A 17,828-nucleotide genomic window follows, 5' to 3' on the forward strand; every position below is an offset into this window, starting at 1 on the left:
TCCTGGTAAGTGCTCTGCTGAGCGACATGACGTGTAGGATGCCGAACGTCTTCAAAAGCGTCCTCGCTAGTGTCCTGGCGAGCGTCCAGATGTGTAAGACATCAAGCGTCTTCCAAAAAGCTTATCAATGTTTATGACGTCGAGCGTCTTCCAGAGCGTCCTGATGAGCGTCTCTTCGTGTAGGACGTCGAGCATCTGCAAAAGCTTCCTCACGTCTCAATGCGTAGGACGTTGAGCATCTTCAAGAGACGTCCTCGCGAGAGTCTTACCGAGCGTATTGGTGCATAGAACACCAAGGGTTCTGAACGGCATCTCAGAGAGGATCTTGTCGAGCGCCCTGATGCATGAAAGGCCATAAGACTTGACCATACCGTAGACTTAAAGTGAATTCTCTACTACATTCATCTTCTCACTAAGCATGTACTCTAATAAGCCATGCTTTCGTAAGCATGAGAGTATTATATAATATATAGTGTTCTGCTGCGGTTAGATTCCTTTAATAATGTTACCTACGGTAATCAGCATTGAAAGGCTGTAATATCTTTCTTATTGAAAGCTTCTTAGCAAAAGGCAGACAATATTTTATTTATGTTTGCTTAACTATCCCCTCAATCCGAGGCTAGGACCGCGATTGTAGGGGATAGATACGGTTAGTTATTCCATCCCGCAGGACCGACCTCTCATGACTGAGAAATAGATGGTTAATGCGTTGGTCTAAGCGATAGCAACCTCCGTTAGCTGTCTGGCCTTACTCTTCCAGAGTTGCCAGCTACTCCATTCAATAAAGGAATCTTATAAAATTATTATCGAACTTGAGGAAGTTCTTATTAATGTATATTTAAGCAAAACAAGACTTCGATAAATCTAGAAGCTAATTAGGTATTGTCATAACAATCCCTTTAAGCGTAGTCTTCCTAGGAAAGTCCTGTAAGGATACTGGTAATAGAGTTGCACAGCAAAGAAGTAACTACGGTAGTGCTTATGATTTGACCGTATCGTATTATCATACAGCAGATACTCTACTACCTTCTTTCCCTGCCAAGGCAGATAGAGAAAGGAAAAAACTTTTACTATCTTCGTTCTTTTCGTTAATAGAACGATAGAAAGAGTATATATATCTCCTTAAGGAAGGAAGTTAATCCAGGAACTCTTTAAATCTTCGTAATTTCCTCATAAATCGCGGAAGAGACAGAATTCCTGTCATCTCTAGGGTTTACGGAAGGAAGTAGATATTTCCTATCCGCCATCATACCCAAACGTCGATAAGATTCTTATTAAGAAACCAAGGTTTCTCCCGAACGTCTTGGTAAAAACTTCGACATGACTGTTGCTTATCAAATACGGAGGCGTCCCGAAAAGCGTCCTCAAAAGCGTCCTGTCTTCAAGGGGAGCGCCACTCATGAAGCGTGCTAGTCATAAGCCGATGTACGGTGATTGTCGTCCGGACGAGTATTATGGACGTTCGCAACTCCTGACAAAGACGGCGGCCGCCTGTGCGACATCTTGCGTCTCTGTCACGCTCTATCGACACTTCCAGAAACGCACTCAAAAGGACGCCTGTGTGTTCTTGGGTGCAAGGATGTAGAAAGCGACGAGCAAGGAAAAGGAGAAGAAGACTGCCTGACTTGACAGACAGACAGCCTCAAATCCTTCCTTCAGTAAATGTATTTTGCCCTTCTTTTGGCGAAAACAAGGCCAACCGAGAAGGGCTGATCCTGTGAGAAGACGAGGGTACGCCTTCTTCCTTTTCACAGTAACAATGATAAGGCGATCTGGGCGCTTAACAGCGTTCTTCCTATTTCCTTCTTCTTTCTCCCATGTGTTGGAAAGTCGTCAAATTGTTAAGGCGGCGATTACAATCGCATGACAATAGAGAGAGAGGACGTGAAGCGTCCCTCCTCAATAAGCTTCTATTTAAAGGGCGCGAGTCCTTCCGAGAGCTCCAACCCCTGTACGGGGAGGACGCCTCGGAGGACGAGAAGCAATCCTTCAGGATTCGTGCACGTGCATGATCTTTGGCAGCCTGAGAAGCGTTTTCAGGTCCTGCCGAAGGGACGCCAGATCGGTGGGGGTTCCTCGTAACCCTCCTTCGGCTTTCGACATGCCCTCTCCCTGTGGTCCTGGGAGTCCGACAGAGGTCTAGACCTAGAGGCATTATAAGGCCGATCTGACGCCCCCTCCACAACACTAGGGGCACTAAATCAACATCACTACTCTCACAGCACTGATTGGAGAGCGAGCACTTTAGATTCCAATTACTGATGTAATCCACCATAACAGAAAGGGCATTACCTCTCACAGACACTTCCTCTAGGCCCGTAGGCCATACCACAAGGTTAGGCAAAATAAAGTTTACTCTGTTTACTGATCTTGGAGGAAAACCTCCTGATTCTATTACGCTCTAATTTGCGTACATACGAATCATACATCTTCTTTCGGAATCAGTCAATTATTACACTAATTACATTGATGACACGTCGTGCATATTAAGTGAGAATATATCGAAAGTTTCGTTATTCTCACCTAACCCCTTGCAGACAACAAAGTCTGAAACTAGTCTAACTAGAATCAGACTTCTTATGTCAAGAAATTCAAAATTAAATCAATTTATGATAGCGTATGCCTAGCCGCAAATCCAAGTTAATAAACCAAAAAGAAAACAACCAAGATACTTAAGCGGCAATGAAGTTCCAAAATCCTAGACGGAGGTAATGAAAACAGGTGTTTACATTACCGGCGACAGAAGAAAATCTGAATAGAAGATGGGAATAGTTCCTGACACCCGCCTCCCAGCGGCGGGAATGGGTACTAACCACCTGGCCGACCACTGCGTGTGCCGGGAGTTTTGAAATTCTGTCGGGCTTCGGAGAATACAGCTATATATATATATCTGACAGGTAAGTGTCATGAACAAAATAAATAATGAGGAGAAGCATACTCTGATTGTGATATTTGATTTTGGGTTTATCTGGTATAGCCTACTCGCAAGCGGTTGCGTCATCTGGGTGGGAAGGGGTTAATACTCTCTTCACTTCTGTATCCTGTTTCTCCATCACTGGTCGCTCCACCCTCTCTCTCTTTTTCAGTATTTAACAGTTGTTGAAAATACTCTCGCCATCTCTTCTTAATGTTTTCACCCCTATACAATATATTTTCGTCACTATCCTTGATGAAACGCAATTTACCCACATCCTGTCTCTGCCTCAAGTTTGAAATGTTATACCTCTGCAATCTGTGCATGCCTTTCTTTCCAGCCTTAAATGCTTTTGATTTTCTTTTGATTCTTGCACCTCTCCAATCCACGACCACCTTTCTCCTCTCGACACCTTATCCACTGGTTCTTCCCACCAATTCCTCTGCTTCCAACACATATTTCTCTCATGTCTACCCAAATATTTTCCACTCTTACCTTGTCCAAATTCTACATTTTCCCTTTCCAGACATCTCTCCCTCACAGTCCTCCTAAATTGTTCCCCCTTTTCTCCTTCAAAGTCCCAGAACTTAATTCTAGATCTTCTCTTCTTGGATTTCCTAACTCTCATTTTAAAATCCATCACCACCAACCTATGCTGTTTAACACACACTTCTCCCAAGATCACTTTGCAGTTTATCAAATTGCTTTTGTCAGCTCCTCTAACCAGGATGTAATCTATTTGGCTCTGCACTCCCCCACTTTCATAGCTTATCAAGTACTTATCTGACTTTGAAACCATGTGTTCATACAGGCCAATTCAAAACTCTGAGCCATCTCCAATAAATAATCCCCATCCTCATTTCTAATTCCAAACCCATGGCCTCCATGTACCTCATCATACCCATCTCTTTTCTTTCCCATCCTGCCATTCATATCAGCTCCTATTATTAGTTTCTCCTCCTCTTCACTGTTCTAATGGCAGCCTCCAACTCATCTAAATAATTCTTTCTCTTGCTTTTGGCACCCCATCCTATTATTATTGGAATCTTTAAAAGCCTATCACTTACTCTCTTTACTTTTATTTTTCCTTCCAGTTGTTACTATAATTCCAACTTCATTTCTTCCCTCTCATGACCTGCTGTAATATAGCTTATAGTACTCATGTCCAATCTCTCTAGTTCCACTCCCTTTCCACCTATTCTCCTGCACATACAAGAAATCTATCCTCCTCTCCATCACATCTACTATCTTCCTCAGTTTTCCTGTTAGAGTACCTACGTTCCACGTACCTGCTCTTATCTTCCACTCTTTCACTAACTTCTTTGGCAACAGTCGTGACCCCTGCAGTACCCCTCACCCATTTACCATGCCAGTAAGAGGATTTTGATGCTCATTGCTTACAGGGGACGCCCCAGCCACACTCATAACAAAATCCATCAAAAGCTGCTTAAAAAACTGATGGTCAATCATTTACTGGCAGAAACAAGTTGAATACCAAACCAATAGTGCTACAACAAAAGTCAAAATGTAAGCTGCCGAGATTGTTAGATACCAATAGCTATGTAGTAGTTACTTGGCATACAGAACTATACAGTAATGTAAACTATAATTATTTTTAGTACAGAATACTGTACGTATGTACTGATAAAAATTGTTAAATAAAAATCTGAATAATAAAATTAATTCAGATGCCAGGTCTACAACTTGCAAACTTGCCCAAATTTTATAACTTCACCTTACTAACTTAAAACCATTTTTTAAAAATATGCTGAAATCCAATAAAGTTTATAGTACAAAAAAGAAATAAGATACAGTATTAACCTTCACTAGATTCTGGCAGATAAGCTGGTTTAGCTGAACCCATCACAGGAGCAGACGATGATGAAACTGAATGCCATTGTGACCTAAACACTCCAACTGAAAAGGAATAGTTTCATTAAGAATTTGCTTAGTAGGCTGACAAATAAGAAATGTGACAAGAAACATTATAGTATGCAATGTAATGTTATACATGTGTGTGTAATGCAGACACTCCCTCCTTACAAACTTTCAGATACTAACAGCCAGGGTCACAACTTAAAATTGTGTTTGAGCACTCCTCTATGCCACCCATAAGTTGAAATTTAGCTCTGGGTGCTAATCCTGCAGGTAAGAATTTTTCAAAGAACAGAACATGACGAAGAAGAACCTGTTCCTTGAACATCTTCCCTAATTATCCCTAGTATTCTTGTGATTAACTAACATTTATCCTTACAATCACAAGATTATTTGTTCAGGCTTTTAAAATATTCCTACTTATTTCCATCTTCTCACTTTAACTCAGTCGGTGATAAATACCCATTTTCTATATATGTATGTACTACAGTATATTTTTTTTAAATCATGCAGTATCATAAAGAATTTAAAGATTTACTTTGGATGTCAGAAAGGTAAAAAGAAGAAAAAATTCAAATTCAAACATCATTTAAAAAATTATATTTTTAAAATAAAATGAAATTTTATATACATATATACTTACTAAGTGATTACATAGCTGTAGTTTCACTATTTGCGGCAGCTAGAATTAAAAATTCCACAGTAGCAGTATTTTGTTTTGGTTAAGCAACTACCCCACCAACACCAGGGAAGTGTGGAACCAACCCAGTAAACAAGACAGTTGTTTTATGCCTTTTCTTCCATGTGAGGGGAAGAGGGAGGCCTCTGATTATGTAATCACTTTGTAAGTATGCATAAAATGACAACTTTTGAAAGTAAACTGTACTTTTCCTAACTATACAAACCTAGGTCCTTTGCAATAGGAATTGCTTGAGGCGTAGCCTGGACACGGCCACTGAATTCTTCAAACAAGGCGGTTCAGTAGTTAACTACCGGTCCGGTCGTTGGTAGTCCCTCCAACCAGACATAAACATTCCAATTTGCTTACAGCCCAGGTAACAAATTGAATTGTTCAAAAACTGTGATTTGTTCTTACACGATATAAAAACCATTGGTACTTTACAATAAGGAAACTGGCTAATTGGTGGGAGGAATCTGAGTGAGCTCAAGCGAATTGACTGGGGTTCAGCCTACCTGAGATTCTCTTCTTGGTCATAAGAGCAAGGAAGGGAATCCAGCCACTGGCATCTGATTGGAGTTAGGGAACTGCAAGATCAGAGTCAGTCTTTTGGGTTTTTCTCATAAGAGAAATGCATGAGTCACCCTTATGAGAAAGCAAAGAACCATTTGTATTTAAGGGTTTGTCTTATATCATGGCCCCCTTCCCTGCCTTGTAAGGGGGGTGGGGAAGATAATTCCTTCTATTAACTAAATAAAGGAAAAAGATAGGTTACTCTAAGGAATGTCCTACCTGCATCTGTCACTCGGTCCAGCATGTAATGATCCGCATTACTCTCTACCCGGAGGGAAAGAGTAGGATGAAAGGAGAGCCATTCATTCCACAGTCATGCTCATTCGTACCATACAATGAGGTGAGATGCAACTCTGGACAGAGTTGCATCTCACCTCATTACTCAGAGGAACTGAGTAAGCTTCACAACTTGTTGAGCAACCACCACTGGTCCCAAGGACCTATGGGCAATATCCCCAAGGTAATAAAAAGTGAAAGTACTACTATAGTCCGGCGTGCCCAGACCCATGCTTTCAAAACCTGTTAAACCTACAGTTCTTACGGAATGCAAGGGACAGGGTAATGTCCGACCTTGCGAGCTCTCAGACAAAGTGTACCGGTGTCGTTGCCAGCAGCAGAGTATGCCTTCCTGATTGTCTCATGAAGCCAGAAAGATACAGTGTTCTTGGACACCTTTTTCTTGGAATCACCGGTGCTAACGAAGAGTCGTCGATACTCAGGCCGGAGATGACAAGTCCTCTTAAGGTATTGCCGTAGTGCTCTAACGGGACAAAGTAGCATCTCATCTGGATCATGACCAAAGAAGTCATTCTGGGAGGGGATGGTGAAGGACTCGAAATCCAGGACAAAGTTGAACGTAACCTATCCCCATCCCCTTGGGTGTTTAACATCAAAAGAAAGACTATCTCGAAGTGGCTCGTACAAGGCATGAATCAGGCTCTGCAGTATGAGTTACATTCCATGCAGGAGGCCTGAGATCCCCGGGAGGGCAACACCTTTCGAAGCTCCTCATGAGTAACAATATTTCGAAGGAAGATGAGATATTGACACTGTAGGTAAATGAAAGAAACATTCAGTACAATATATGAATCTTTATGTATATGTATTGCATTCTTTAAATTTCATGTCCATTTATATACCTCCCTATGTATTTAATGTATGTCATTCTCATATGTATCATGTACGATATGCCATGACCAAATCTCACCCGTCTGGCAGTAATGTTTTGCCAATACAACACCACTCTACATTCCTTGCTTGCACATATGCACCTATGTGATTTTGTTTACTTCACTTAAGACATTAAGAACCTACTTTTGATATTTTGGCATTTCCTTCACCCCCAACCTTTAGTGATAAGGATAACACATTGAACACACACAGACACCCTTCACCTTCCAATACTAGGGTCAGCATGGCCTTGTAGCCTTTTACAGCTGAAACAGCGTGGAGCTTCTCTCAGCGAAGGTAGACAAGGAAGTCCGCAACTTGCTGAAGAGTGGCTCCGACCAGAGATACCCCGTCTACGACACTAACCACAGAAGATGGCCCACTTTCCCTGGTATGCTGCTGCAGAGGACTGTCTGAGGTATCCTGCCATATCTGTTGCTGCTTGACAAGAAAAGCTTCTCACTTGCAAGAGATGGTAGATAAACTCCTGCTGTGAAGACACAGGGACTCTAATGCCTGATGGTACCATTTGATGTGCGGCTGACACAGCAGGTTTCTCTATGGGGGAATCTCTCTCTGTGCCTTGAAGAGAAGAGCCAATAGGAAGGTGTACACTTCTAGGTGGTCCCAAGGGTCCACGGGTCCAGAGCAACAGAGCATAAGGTCTCTAGCTTCCTAATGAACCGGGTGGCAAACAAGTCTACAACTGGACGCCCCCTTAGGCTGAATAGCCTTTCCGCCACGTCCTGGTGAAGGGTCCATTCAGTTCCTATCACCTGATTCTGGTGGCTGAGCTTGTCTGCCACTACATTCCTCTTGCCTGGAATGTACCTGGCAGACAGCTGTATCGAGTGAGCTACTGCCCACTCGTGCACCTTCACTGTCAGCTGATGAAGCTCAAGGGAGGCGAGTCCCCATTGCTTGTTGATATATGCCACCACTGTGGTATTGCCGCTCATCAACACCACAGTGTCCCATCACCCGTTACTGAATCTTAGAAAACCAGGAAGGCTGCCTAAAGTTCCAGGACATTCATGTGAAGGTGCTGTCGTGAAGGTTCCACATTCCTGCAGTCAGCAACTCTTCCAGGTGTGCGTCCCATCCCTAGTTCGATGTGTCTGTGAACAAGAGCATATCCGGAGAGGGAGTGGAATAATCCACTCCTATGACGAGATTTTTATCCTCTAGCCACCAGGAATGAGGAATAACTGAGGATCATGGGACCGGGACCAGTACTCTCTGTCTCCACTGGAGAGACCAAAGGTGGAGCCACCCATGAGGGACCAGTTTCTCCAATGACAACAGGTGACCTATCACGACTTGCAATAACCGAGCAGGTTGCCCCTGCTGTGACAGGAACAGCAGTGCTGCCTCTCTATTACCCAGGTCTCTGCTCCATATCGCTGCCAAGTTGACCAATGGTTTGACAGGCAACCCCCACCAGTGGCAGCAGCTGGAGGGGAACGCCAACCCTAGTGTCTCTTCTTCTTTCCTTTATCCTCCTTTCCCGAAAGCAAGGTTGGCTGAAAAGGGTGTGACGTCAGTCCTTTCGATGAAGAAGAAAGCTGGGTTGCTCCGCTAGTTCCCTTAGAAGAGGAGAACTTGGGGATGAGGAGGTGCTACCTAGAGTCGAATGTCTAGCTGCAGTGGTGCCTTCGCCACTGCCTGGTGAACAAGCCAGTCCTTATCGTCATCCCGACGCCTGTCCACCACAGCATCTACCTGTTCTCTATAGAAGAGAAAGGCAGAACCCAGCAACGGTCCGTTCTGCAAGGCCAATAACGACTTTGACCGAAGAGACCTGGTTACTCAAGAGAGGACAAAATTGCACCTCTTGAATACCAGGTTTGCCCACAAGTTTGCCATCTGGTGGGCCAGGTAAGTGATAACCCTACCAATAGACTGGTGCAGTCTCCCGCATGCCAAGTCTTACCCCCGGACAATGGTCTTGGAAGAAGCAGCGACCTTAGACACTGTGAATAATCACAGGTCTAACCAGGAGACTGTCTGGAGAGCTGCCATGGCAGTAGCTTCCAGTCACCTCTTCCTATTGAGAGAGAAATACTCTAACTCGTCAGGTGATCCAGTGACAGAGAGGCCTCTACGGACTAAGCGGGTGTACCCAAACCTGGTTCACCTCGGTCCGGATCTGTCACTGGATCACCTGAGGAGTTAGAGTATTTCTCTCTCAATAGGAAGAGGTGACTGGAAGCTACTGCCATGGCAGCTCTCCAGACAGTCTCCTGGTTAGACCTGTGATTAGTGTGAAGCAGTATTAAGTAATGTAATAAGTACTGAAACTGGTTTATAGTTTTAAAAGACTGGTTATTGTAAAGTGGTGATTTCTTGTCTACTCTGCAGATTTAACTTCACATGAAAAAACATTGAAAGAAGTTTTGAAACATCCTGATTTTTTCAAAGTTGCTGAACTCTTCACTGTAGAAGATTTGTTCAAGGCTCGTGTTCATTTGGGCCATAAGGAAGGCTCTGTGCACGTCAACATGACTCCCTTTTTATTTGGATCACGGCTGGGCCATGTTATCATTGATTTAGACCAAACAGCTGAATATCTTCGTCAAGCTTTAAACTTCACAGCTCACATTGCCTTTCGAGGGGGCATTATTCTTTTTGTCAATCGTACTCCACAACACCAGGTACGTACAGAGTTGTATCAGGATTTTTGTTATGCCAACCCTTTCATTACTTACTGTAAAGGAGTATTGCTTAAAACTCATTGTCTTTTGTGTTTCAAGATGGCATTGGTCAGGTGTATGCCCAAAGACTGAGTGAGATCTCTTCTTGGAATAAAATAAAAATGCCTATGACATTGGTAAGTTTTCCTCTTATTTAGCTAAACTTGATGCATATTCAAATTCTGCTGGACATTACTTAGATTAGGGGTGTCAAACTCATGGCCCGCGGGATGGTTTTAAGTAGCCCTCGAGGTGCCAAGAGGTTTTTCAACTCGAGCTACTATAACTTAGAACTGTTAAAACAAGACATAATAAGTTTTACCTTTCATTCATATGACAATATTTATTAATTTATTTCATATTATAATTGCTGGCAATAAGACTCTTTTATTGCAAATCTTAATAAATGAGTCATAAGGAATAAGTAATTACCAAATCTTTGATGGACCCTCGAGACCATAACCAAATGCATAATTGGCCATTGAAAGGATTTGAGTTTGACACCCCTGACTTAGTTAGAGGAAAGATTTTATTTTTACTTCTGAATGGTTTTGGTATTTGGTTTTGATATTCAAAATTTGATACTAAGCCACTTGTCATGTTCTAGTTTTGTAATAACTGATCTTAGCATATTGCTATACGTACTATTTTCATTTGTATGATGAAATACTTGCAAAGTACGGTAATAATATAGTTTCATTTTTTCATCTTAGTGGTAAAATTTGATCTCGCCTCATTACAAGTCTCTCACTTTCTCTTCATTTCTAAATTATATAAAACTGGAAGTAGGGCGAGGGTGTTGGACCTGATAATCTGTGGCACACTAGGGTAAGTTGGTGTATTGAACAAGCATTTAATAAATTGAGTACAGTATGTCTTTCATTGTGGATTTGCACATTTAAGCTCCGTTCACACTCCCATATCAAGGCCACGTATGCTCACGTAAGTGATAACATGGCCATATGCAGGTGAAATAGCCACGACCAACTGAATAAGCAACACAGGGATATGCATAAAGCAAACATATTATAGTGCTTAGCAAGCGTATGCACTGAGCAAGCATGATGTGACACTTACCGGAATTGGCCCAACAAGTGACAGAACCTCCCAAAAGTAGTGCATGGTAAAGCACACAACACTGATGTACATATGTACTATACTTTATGTGTAATGTTGACGACCTCACGTAGTACTCACTTAATCCCCATGTACGACGGTTGCTTCATGGAGAGAGTTAAGAAGAACCCAGACAAATTATCACATCTTGTCAGGACAAATTTTGCCTACAGATTGATGTGAGAAGAAAGTCAGTGTGGTTCCTACTTACTTGTAACGTCTCAAATGAAAGCAGTATTAGTTCAGCAACGAATGCAATCTTACAATATTGTCTCAATGTTAAAGGGTAGCAGCGTAGTTTAACTAGCTACCGGTAGTTACCAATATGATTTTGTATTTGCTACTGCATCAAAATATGAAAAACTCGAATCAGGCCCATTAATAACAAACATTAATATACAGTGGGGCCTCGATAATCACGGTGGTTGGGGGACGCAACCACCTGCGATAAGCAAAAAACCTAAAAAAACCCTACTAGGCTATACCCACCCCAACTGCTTACTTCAATAGTTAAAACACCAAAGATGTGCTACCTATAAAAACTCTAATAGGCTAACAGCCTATTTTAATAGTAATTTAAAAAACTAATAGTATACCTTAAACTATCATATGTTGAAGATACACATGTACTTATTGCAACTTAACATTTAATAACTAACACTGGCTGCTCCTATTAGTAGTAGTAGAAAGGTGTTGTAATTAAACAGCTCCCTTGCTTATTTTATGTCTCCCTTGTTTGTGTGTTTAAGTTATATGTCTATAATGTCACAAATCTTTTATAAATTCTTTCCTATCTTCAATTTCCCCTCCTTCATCAGATCAGCAAACAAAAGTATATTAGCTAACAATTCCTTTCTATTTTCATGATTTGGCTGCTGCATGAAACTAAAAGTACATAGTATATTTTGTGAATGAACAAATTTATGATAAAAACACGATTTACTGTAATGATTACAATGATTACAGCACCCAACTGTAATATTAATGTACATACTACAGCAAAATACAGCAATAAAAATCTATTTTTGTCTTTTGTTTGCGTTTAGTCAGCTGATGGACGTTTATTACTGAAAGAATTATTTTGGAAAACATTTTAGTTGCTAAAAGAAACAAATTTATTAATGGAATTATTATTATTTTTAACTTTGTACATAAAAGTTTATGATACAGTAATTTATATTTCATTAAAAGAGAGAGAGAGAGAGAGAGAGAGCAGCTTAGGACAAGAGTAACTGTTGACTAGCGAGAGAGAGAGAGAGAGAGAGAGAGAGAGAGAGAGAGAGAGAGAGAGAGAGAGAGAGAGAGAGAGAGAGAGAGAATAATGAAATTTGTATTTTAAATATTTTTATGGTGATAAGAAATGAAACTTCGATATTGATAAGATATTCTTTTGTATGCTGTTATAATATGTGATAATCATTGAGTCAACTATAAAAGTTGTATCAAAGCACAGTTTAGAATAAAAATATGGCAATGCATGTACCTACAAATGTCGGGGACCATCTTGTTCTTTTATTATGATAATAACAGATCAGTATATTATAGTTTTTTTCTGTATAAAAGTTGTATTAAAGCAAGCACAGTTTAGAATAAAAATATGGCAACACGTGTACCTACAAATGTCAGGGACCATCTTGTTCTTTTACTGATAATAACAGATCAGTATTATAGTTTTTTCTGTATGTGAAGAGAGAGATAGAGAGAGAGATTTTGCTATTTACATTCATATTAGTATTTGAAAATTTGTAAATAATGTTTATCCTAAAAATGTATTTAGTCATGATAAGAAGATGAAAACACAGTAATTAGTGAATCTTGCTCTACGATAACATTCGCGATTTCGTTAATTTTCCGGGATATAGTATTTGAGCTCCACAAAAAAAGTAAGTAAAGGGATTTATGATGGAGTTTAGAGGATACTTATTTAAAAATACATTGGTAGTTTGTAGAACGATGTAACCACTATCACATTGTGTAAAAATAGTATGTAAAAACGAGATTGTAGGTTTGGTGACGTCACGGTGATCATACGTATTTTTTTCGAGAATGAATATACATTTATGATCGAAAATAGTTAATAGTTACTGTACTGATTACAGTATCATACTGTAATATTAATATAATCACATCAAAATAAAGTAATCAATGCATACCGTAAACTTGTAAAGTGTATTTTTGTCTTTTGAAAAATGCATTCCCCAAGGAGTTATTCCTTGAAGGGGCTTTTTATTATGAATATATGCCAATAATATATAAGATATGTGTTTTATTATGAATATATGACAATAATATACAAGGTAAAAATGGTTTTATTACGTTTACGCTTCGTCGCCAATCGAAAACAACAATACGATAACCTATGACAATTATCGTTTGTATGACTGCAGTGTTCAGAGAGGTTGATTATGTTATACCAAAACAATAATGAAGTTAGAATTGAAAATTAATGTTTTCCTAAATGTTATTACCACTGTAATTACACTACTACTATTAACATTTCTAAAAGGTTAACGAATGACAAACATCGCTGTGAAGCAATGTAACTCAATGTTTACATTTCTGCTGGCCACTAGACTACAAGTTGATGTCAATGATGTGGAATTATTCCATGAATAGGCTGTATATTATGAAGATAGGCCAATAATATATGAGGTGAGAATGGTTTATTACCTTTATTGTCAGTTAATATCATAATGTGAATCTGTTCATGCATTTGCTGGTTATCGGACCCGGACGAGGCTTAGCCTACCATGGACAAGCCTGCTATGCTGCAATTCATACCTGCCATATAGACTGAGAAGTGGTCCAAGGAAAAACCTGTGATTAACTGATACCATGATTGCTGATCCGCAACTAAGCAAGGCCCCACTGTATAGGCAGTCCCTGGTTATTGGCTGGGGTTCCTTTCTCTGGGGGGATAAACGAAAACTGCCATTAACTGAATCTCAGCAATTTATGGCATTGATAACCAGTTATCGGCCCATAAGCACCATTATGGTGTCTCTGTTAGGTGTGTTATGGCATCTTAACTCTATGATTGGCGGCTTATGGTGCTCATAACTCAGCCCGTCATGGTGCCATAAATATATTGCCAATTTTATGGCGCTAGACAAGCACCATGAAACCGGATCGCCAATAACAGGGGACTACCTGTGCCATCTTGAAGGCTGAAAGCTTGAAGACTACCTGTAATCTGCGATAATCCTTTACCAAAATCCAGTCTCCCACCGGTGAATTTAAGAACACAGCTGCTATCAAACAATTGGTGATACACAAATGTCAGCAGAAATAGAATGAAGTGGTCTGCTAGTAGTTACTGGTATCAACAGCGGTGGGAGGGACCAGTCACCTGCAGTAAATCTGTGAAGTATTACCCTGGAATTTTTTCATTTTCAAGCTGCCGAGGCATGAAATTATTAGCTAAGTAATTACTGGGTAAGTTACTTACATAAATTCACATTCCAAAGATAACTACTAATTGACAGATATGTAAATATACTACCTAACCTGTTCTGCTTAGTGTGAAGGCTTACAGATAAAAATATTTTGCCAAGAACCAGCATTGTAACTTTTTATATTTTGTCTACATTTCCACTGTATTTGTAAATTCACAGAGTTTTGGATGGTATTTATCCCAAAGGTGATGAAACCATCTAAAAGTGTGTTGATGCAGATGGCAAGCCATATGCAATTTCACTTCAGTTCAAATAATGTGAAACTCTCTTAAATGCACCCAAAAGGGCAACAATGACACTTAAAGGGATACATTGGGACCTAATCTAACCTGGGGGCATCATCCTACTGTACAAGAGATCGGCGATCTATTAACCTATCTTACAACAACTGTAATTCTCCTCCCTAAAGATATAAATCTGACAACAAAACAATAATACATCAATCTATTTCCCTATATACTCAGCTGGTTTGTATAGGTACAACAAATCAGAAATTGTGCATGTATCAGCAAAAATGAAATAAATAAAGCTGATAAAATAGTAGAATCAAATGTACAGTTTCTGGTACACACAAAACTTAAAATCCTACAAAATTAAAATAAGTAAATAAATAAGTATAATTCCAGCAATACCACAAAAATAGGCACCTAAGATAAATGGACCAATATTATATATATATATATATATATATATATATATATATATATATATATATATATATTATTATATATATATATATAATATATGTATATATTATATAAATATATATAATATATGATAATAACTATAATATACCTTATAATATAAAATGTATATATATATATATATATATATATATCTAATACATATATAATATCATATATATATATATATATATTATATATATATATAGAATATAATATTATATAATGTATGTATGTATGTATGTATATATATATATAAAACATAATATCCACTTTGAACAATTGAAATTGGTCAAATCAGACAATGGCTCCATAGCTATATTGAGGAGAAAATACTGTGGTAAAAGGGTTGCCAAGGGCAAAAGCCACCCCACCTATTAACAGAACATACAAAAAATAAAATACTGCTTAATCATACCATTAGACTCATAATGGGAGCAAAATATAAAATAGCAAACTCCTGTGCACATCTAGAAGACCCTGATGTTGGAGAAAGCGTCTGCATACTGGTGATGAGGTTATCAGTAGCCTCAACTCCATGCCCATTCCACAATGTGTCTTTTTCTTGAATGCTCAAAGTAGTATTCTGTTTTCTATTTTCAATACTCTCTTCCTCATAAAATATCACTGGATCAGTAATGTTAAGAGCGGCTATTGCTTTTTCTGTCCTCATTTCAGTGACAGCTAAGCTTTCTTCTGGTTCTTTAATGTTATTCAACATTTCCCCACTTTCCAGTTGAGAAAAACATACTTTAGGGGCTTTGTCATTTAAATAGCATATGCCACAGTAAACAGCATTTTCGTGAATGGAATACCATCCAGAGGACTGCAAAAGCACTAATGTGAGAGGGTTAAAAGTTATCTCCTTTGATCTTAGGTCACCAGCTGACATTAAAGATGCCTTGGAAGAAAACATTTTGTCAGGCCAATGAAGCCCTGTGCGAGTTTCTGCAACGCTAACACTATCAGACGAGTTGAAAAATTTCTCTGAATCCACATGTCTATCATACAATGACATCTCATCATCTCCCTGTTGCACAGTCTGCATTGTAGCACTTCCAATCCAATCCTTACCGTCTATTGAAGGCAAACATTCATAAGTTATATTTCTAATGTGCAATGCTGCTTCATGCAGACTACCAAGTTTAATAACCAAGCGACTCTTTGCAACAACTTGTATCACATCTCTTCTTTTCCAACAAAACAAATCTCCATCTAACCTCTGCCCAACATCATCATCACCAGGTGACAATGATTCTATCAGACTATCTTCATCGCAATCAATATACTCCATAATGCTTTGGTAATTAAATCCCAAAAGATGTATCATTTCATGTGCTATTATTCTCTTCAGTAATATTCCAGATACTTTATCCAACTCTGTAGGACACAGGTTGATACTTCCAGCAATTGGTCGACCACTTCTAACACCTCCAAGATATGTGGATTCCACTCGGCACACAACAGTATGTGCAAATAACTTGGAACATGTGCTACTTTCCCTAGAAATCAAGTACACTATAAAATTTGTACCATCATTAAATCCCTTCCCTTCTGACAGAGAACTGTTTAAATGTAGAGTACCGTCGTAATTATAAACAGGCAGCCCTAGAAGATGTTCTGCAGGAATTTGAACCAATCCACAAAAATCCCCTTTATAGTTTCTGTTAATCCTTGCACATCGACCCACATTACGACCACCGGAATAGATTAACCCACACGCATTGCGTTCCCTTGTTAGCCTAAATGTTCCACTAGGCCTTAGCCTCTCTCCACCAGTAGTTCCAAAATCGAATCCATGCCTTTGCTTGCTCTTTAATGTGATAATCTTCGAAAATACCGATATTGTTTCCTTAATAATCATCTTGATATTTGGTTTGAATTCGTCAATGAAATGTACATGAATTCTTAATTCATTCGTCAACGGAGAATTTCTGGCACTAAATACAGGTAGCACAAAGACTAGGCCAAAAAATATCAGCAAGAACATCGTTAATTTCGACGGCATTTTGTAACTTTACACGGAAACTGAATTTACAAACACCACGCCCTTCATCTCTCGACTAGTATTCGCGTCACCCTTGAATAAAGGGTCCTTATAAAAGACGTCTTTGTATTACTAACATCCTACTGAACCAAGCCAGAAAACGTTGCTACCACAACACGAACGCTGCCTAATGGGTAGCATGTAACTAAAAATTCCCGCAAAAATATGTGTACAGCTTGAACACAAATCCATACTATAACCCAGTCTTCATACTGTGCCGAAGCTTGTAACCTATAAATTACCATTAAATTGTTGGAGTATTCGCCGGGTGCAGAGAGCCATGGCACTGCTAACAATAACAAACGCTTGACGGTTGTCCCTTGTTTTCGTCTTCGGCCTTGTTGAGAGAGGAAACTGGGGCGCAATTTGCTTGATCTTTGAAAAGCTGAAAAGGAAGTTTCAGGATAAATATTCAAGAGAAAGGTCAGACAAAGGGTGACCAAACGTCCCGTATTTGACGGGATCGTCCTATATTTCTGACATTTGTCCCGTGTCCCGTATCGACCCTCCCCGGGACGCCTGTTGTCCCGTATTTGCAATATTTGAAAAAAAAAAAACAATATACTAGTGAAAGTTGGCAAAATATGGGGGATACACAAACCAAACACCATCTCTTGAGGACA

At 39.5% G+C, this 17,828-nt stretch overlaps 1 protein-coding gene across 3 annotated transcripts in view; it reads right to left on the reverse strand.

Moving 5' to 3' along the window:
- Positions 1 to 17,605, reverse strand: part of LOC135205572 (small ribosomal subunit protein uS2m-like) — a 96,765-nt gene extending 79,160 nt beyond the window's left edge. The window contains exons 1-2 of one of the 3 annotated variants that reach the window (XM_064236339.1): positions 17,448 to 17,605; positions 4,736 to 4,831 (exon numbers count right to left, since the gene is read on the reverse strand). In XM_064236339.1, coding sequence (XP_064092409.1) covers positions 4,736 to 4,831; positions 17,448 to 17,487 — 136 coding nt within the window. In that variant the 5' untranslated portion in view covers positions 17,488 to 17,605. Of the gene's footprint in view, positions 1 to 4,735; positions 4,832 to 15,576; positions 17,389 to 17,447 lie in introns of those variants that run through there. The other 2 variants (XM_064236338.1, XM_064236337.1) reach the window with 2 other exon arrangements.
- Positions 17,606 to 17,828: the final 223 nt, after the last annotated feature.

Source organism: Macrobrachium nipponense, chromosome 24, assembly GCF_015104395.2.
Source record: "Macrobrachium nipponense isolate FS-2020 chromosome 24, ASM1510439v2, whole genome shotgun sequence".
Lineage (NCBI taxonomy): Eukaryota > Metazoa > Arthropoda > Malacostraca > Decapoda > Palaemonidae > Macrobrachium > Macrobrachium nipponense.